General features: G+C 42.7%; 3 protein-coding genes across 4 annotated transcripts in view; all 3 read left to right on the forward strand.

The window, feature by feature from the left end:
- Positions 1-298, forward strand: part of LOC104802405 (potassium transporter 8) — a 4,591-nt gene extending 4,293 nt beyond the window's left edge. The window contains exon 9 of the mRNA XM_010526007.2: positions 15-298. Coding sequence (XP_010524309.1) covers positions 15-193 — 179 coding nt within the window. The 3' untranslated portion in view covers positions 194-298. The remainder of the gene's footprint in view (positions 1-14) is intronic.
- A 166-nt stretch (positions 299-464) lies between these two features.
- Positions 465-4,097, forward strand: LOC104802407. Of its 2 annotated transcripts, none has more exons than XM_010526010.2 (7): positions 465-848; positions 951-1,049; positions 1,466-1,642; positions 2,553-2,723; positions 2,822-3,034; positions 3,108-3,199; positions 3,421-4,097. In XM_010526010.2, exons 1-7 carry the CDS (start codon positions 755-757, stop codon positions 3,973-3,975), a joined length of 1,401 nt encoding a protein of 466 aa, XP_010524312.1. In that variant the 5' UTR covers positions 465-754; the 3' UTR covers positions 3,976-4,097. The 2 variants fall into 2 exon arrangements, with proteins under 2 accessions (XP_010524312.1, XP_010524311.1); XM_010526009.2 differs by having other exon boundaries at positions 466-848; positions 2,819-3,034; positions 3,421-4,065.
- Positions 4,098-4,180: 83 nt separating this feature from the next.
- Positions 4,181-4,832, forward strand: part of LOC104802406 — a 1,775-nt gene continuing 1,123 nt past the window's right edge. Inside the window, exon 1 of the mRNA XM_010526008.2 lies at positions 4,181-4,818. Coding sequence (XP_010524310.1) covers positions 4,415-4,818 — 404 coding nt within the window. The 5' untranslated portion in view covers positions 4,181-4,414. The remainder of the gene's footprint in view (positions 4,819-4,832) is intronic.

The following is a 4,832-nucleotide window of genomic DNA, read 5'->3' on the forward strand; positions in this document are numbered from 1 at the left end:
GAACGAGATCGTAGGAATGGCGTTTATAATGGGACATTCGTACGTGAGGACCAAGAGCGGATCCAGTTTCATGAAGAAGATCGCCATTAATCTTGGCTATGATTTTATCAGAAGGAACTCAAGAGGACCTTGTTATGGTCTCTCCACTCCTCATGCCTCTACTCTTGAGGTGGGTATGGTCTATCTTGTTTGATTCTATGCCCTCTTCTTTTAATGCTTTTGTATAAGCTTTGAAGTTTTGTAAATGATAAGAACAATTTTCAGGGTTTTTTTTCCTTCTTTTTTTGGGGGAATTTTACTTTGCTTGTGACACAATTAAGATGCGCCTTTCAAAGAATGTTCTTTTGTAAACTTATTAAAGGCCTAATTAGGTAATTAATTAATTAGAAAAACATGTCGAGAAAGGGAAGGCAGCAAGAGAGGAGAGAACAAAGTTTCTGCTCAAAACTCAGAACTGAACCCAAAAAAAAAAAAACAGACAAAGACCGAAGGGCATATGATTCTCTCATCATCCATGTCTGTTTCTTTTGATTTCTTTTTTCTTTTGGACAGGCATTCTCCCCAATTTCGTCCAATCTTCTCTTTGGAAGGCTTCACAGATACGCATCTCGATAAGTAGATGCGTATATCTATCTATATATATACACTTTGCGTGTTCTTGAGGTTGGGTAAGATCTAAACTCTCAGGCAATGCTGGACGATCAACTTAACTTGGCTTCTGGTCTTGCATACCTGTGACTAAGAGGGGCAAGAAATGAGGAGAAACCTAAATTTGTGGGCTTTGTCTCTCGTGCTCGTCCTTTTCTTTGGTGGGTTGTCCTCTGTTTCAGCTAAACCTCCTCCTGCTAGTGAGTTCTTACAACCTTAATTCCTTAACTTTTGTACATTTGGGTCAGTTTTAAAATTGATAAAGCTTCTAAATTTCCTTTTGGTTCTTCATCAAATTTCAGAAATCGTAAGTGGGCTCGTGTCAAATGTCGCATCCATGCTCTGGAAATGGCTGTGGTCTCTCCACTCCTCTGCCACCACCACCACCACTACAAAATCTGGTAATGACCCTACGAAAATTCAGAAAACCCCACTCATTTTGTCCACATTTTCGGATCTGGGTCCTCGATCTTTATGTTAAAGAGTGGATCTTTGTTCGCGAAAGTTGATATTTTTTTAGGTCAGAGTTCATACCCCCGTATAACTCCAAAAGAGAACAAGCTTGAATTCTCATTTCCCCAAATAAAATCCTCCGGATTTCGAGTGATTCGGATATTCCAATCTTTGTGTATTCCCTATATTGATTGAAAATATTAAATTTGATGACTTCGATGAAATCTCGGGAAATCGGATTCCGTAGACTCAAAGAGGGGTTTCCATCATATGAATCCAAAGTTTGGGGTTGATTCTTGTGATAATGAAACTTTGTGGGTTGAAAGTGGATTAATAGTTTTTTTTCCTTTAACAAATGTGGCAGCTGTTTCTAGCCGTTCGATGGTGAAATTTGAAAGTGGGTACAACATAGAAACAGTGTTCGACGGAAGTAAGTTTGGGATTGAGCCATATGGTGTTGAAGTCTCTACCAATGGGGAACTTCTTGTCTTGGATTCTGAGAACAGCAACCTCCACAGGATCTCCATGCCACTTTCCACATGTAAGTGTTCAAGCCCCGGAGATTCTTTCTCTGTTTTTTAGTTCAGCAAAATGAGATTCTTCTTTCAGATTCCAAAGTTTCTTTCTTTGCCAAAGCTTGGGGATGAGGTTTGCACTTTAGTTCACGACAAGACTCTTAGCTTTTCAATGTTACGTTCTGTTTCGCTAAGTAGTTTCTTTGCATATCTGCGCTCTCTCACACACACACACACACATTCTGTGTTAAATTGAATTGGCCGCTGCTATCTTGAACTTCACTCATCGTTTGCCTTTTGCTTTTGTTCTTTTTGTTGTCTCATTTGCACAAGCTTCTTCCAGAAGGTTAACATGTTTCACTAGTCTTTAGAGTTTTGTACTTTTGCTTCTTTTCCGCTATTTTGTGTTGATTAAGACAATCTAAAGTTGATGAAGGACAATATTTGCATCTGAGTTTGATAAAAAACACCGATTGGTTCATCGAAAGGAGCAAAGGAAACTGATTGTTTTCCAGTTGTTGAAATCCTGGGGGTTCTTCCTCTTAATTCTCGTTTTCAGTAACTTGTACTGGTCTTAGAAGTAGTTTTTATGTAACCCCCCAAATCTATAAGTTAACAGATCTTGGATTCAATCTGTAAGAATTATTCTCTTCATGCACTTCAGGATTTCTCGCTATTTCGTAAGGTTTCTAAGAGTTCTTGGTTGCCATGTGAAATACTGGATTTGTAACCTTCTGCTTCACCCCAAGAGCCTTCAGTAACTCTGAACGACCTTAGATTTACTCTTGTTTATAATGCCCTGGAATGAAGAATTTCTGGAATTCTGAATATCATCCTTAAATTATTCGTCTTGAAGTTCCGGATTCTATTGTCTGGCGGATTCTGGAAAGTAGCATAGGATTCCAGTAACAGTGAAATTCTCAAATGAACCTGTAGATGGAAGACCAAAGTTGGTATCAGGCTCCACAGAAGGGTTCACAGGACATGTGGATGGAAAGCTAAAAGAAGCGAGAATGAATCGTCCCAGAGGATTAACAACAGACGACAGAGGAAATATCTATGTGGCTGACACTAACAATATGGCCATAAGGAAGATCAGCGATGATGGTAAATCACAACAGTTATTACTCCGAAACTTATTTTTTATATCTCATTCCTGTATTTTGCATAAGGCTATGATTTAAAGAAAGCTTTTATCTAAGGAGTTTCAACCATCGCCGGAGGAAGAAGAGGCAGAGGAGGCAGTGGCCACATTGACGGCCCAGCAGAAGACGCGAAATTCTCTGATGACTTTGATTTGGTTTATGTATCCGGGAGCTGTTCTCTTTTGGTCATTGATCGAGGCAACCAAGCCATCAGAGAGATTCAGCTCCACCAAGACGACTGTTCTCAAGAACCCGACAGAGATATTCATCTTGGTAGCCTCCAAAATTTCCAGATTTACCAAAAAAATGCCTTCTTAATATGAAAAATGCTTTGTTTGTTCTGTAGGAACTGCTCTCCTTATCTCTGCAGCGTTCTTCGGATACATGCTTGCATTGCTCCAGCGTAGAGTACGAATGATGTTTTCTTCGTCTCGCAATGTGAGTAGTGATATGTCTTGTTCTCTGTTTTTAAGAGACGGATTGGTTCAAAGGGGAGAGGCCACAACAAGAGCCTTAACCGGACAGAACACCACGAAATCATGGCTGAGATTAGTTCATGTCACGTAAAAGTAGATCATCGACATCCAAATGCTGTGAGAAGATATGTATGTATTGATTCAATGGCACTAACAGTTAAGTGCTTGCGTTCTGATTTGCAGGATAAAAGATATATGGTAAAACCGGGCATGCAAATGGCGCCATACCACCAACGGTATTCCACACCGGTAAGGCCGCCTTTAATTCCGCCAGAACATGAACCGGACAAACCGGACGAAGGTTTCTTCGGTTCGCTCGGTAAACTAGTGGTGAAAACCGGTTCATCGGTTTCGGAAGTTCTGTCCGGTTCTCAGAGAATGCCCCAGAACTACCAGTACCAACACCAGCAAGATCCGAACATGTGGCAGGCACAGGATAGTTTTGTTATGCCGGAAGGAAGTGAACCGAGAGTGGGTGTACCGGATAAAACCTACCTTAGGGCACAAGCAACCAGCCAGAACCGGTCTTATTACCAGCAGAAACAGGATATGAACGAGATGACGTCGTATGAGAATAACCGAGAGAAGAACGAGATCGTGTTTGGGGCTGTTCAGGAGCAAGACGGCCGGCGGGAAGCAATGGTGATCAAGGCCGTTGATTTCTCTGAGACTATGAACGATCAGCGAAATCTACGGCCCAGGATTAATTACATGGGATATTCTTCCCATGCTTTTTAATCATATGATTGGGGATATAATATATAGAAGAAAACCAACAAGTATGTATATGTGTGTCCTTAGTGTTAATCATATTTCCATGTTTACTCAGTTTTGTTCGGTTCGGTTAACGGTTTGATCAAGACCGGTTTAATTAGAACCGGGTTGGGGGCAAGTCCAGCTTTTTATTCTTGTTATTGTTTATTCTTCCCCTCTCGCTGCCGCACGAAACGCGTTCTTCTCTCGCAGCCCCAACCCCAAATCTTTTTTCTGAGAGAGAAATTTCGGGTTGGGGTTTGCAGAGAAGCGGAGGAAGGAAGATCCGAGGATCCACAGAGAACGAGGGAAATCTCTCTCTCTCTCTCCCTCTCTCTGGTCGAATCGATTGTTCGAATCGAGACCAGGTCTCGGTCGATCGATTGTTCGTTGGATCGCGAAGAGATTTCCAAAAGAAAAAAAGATGCGGCAGTCGCAAGCTTTTAAAATCCCAGAAAACGACGCCACCGACGATATGCACGAGGCGATGTTCGCGAAGAGGGGATGCTGTTTCATGTTGCCATGCCTGGGCTCATCTCAGCCGTCCGCCGCCGGATCTGTGTGGTGGCAGAGAATCAGAACCGTGGATAAATGCGAGGCCGAGGAGCGGTGGTGGTACCGCAGATGGCGGAAGACCCGGGAGTGGTCAGAGCTTGTCGCTGGGCCCAGGTGGAAGACATTCATCCGCCGCTTCGGGCGTCACCGCGGTAGCTGCGGCGGAGGGGGGATTTCGGCCCGGCAGGATCACGGGACATTCCAGTACGATCCATTTAGCTACTCACTGAACTTCGACGACGGAGGTCAAAACGGTCATTTCGACGATGGGTTTTAACTCTGAACGA

Source organism: Tarenaya hassleriana, unplaced genomic scaffold (assembly GCF_000463585.1).
Source record: "Tarenaya hassleriana unplaced genomic scaffold, ASM46358v1 Cleome8, whole genome shotgun sequence".
NCBI lineage: Eukaryota > Viridiplantae > Streptophyta > Magnoliopsida > Brassicales > Cleomaceae > Tarenaya > Tarenaya hassleriana.

Bases quoted from the DNA above. Each gene is read 5' to 3' on its own strand.
- LOC104802407 (XM_010526009.2), top strand. From the start codon at position 755: ATGAGGAGAAACCTAAATTTGTGGGCTTTGTCTCTCGTGCTCGTCCTT. The intron at 1,050-1,465 runs GTAATGACCCTA...CAAATGTGGCAG, and splicing joins CACCACCACTACAAAATCTG to CTGTTTCTAGCCGTTCGATG. The intron at 2,724-2,818 runs GTAAATCACAAC...CTTTTATCTAAG, and splicing joins AAGGAAGATCAGCGATGATG to GAGTTTCAACCATCGCCGGA.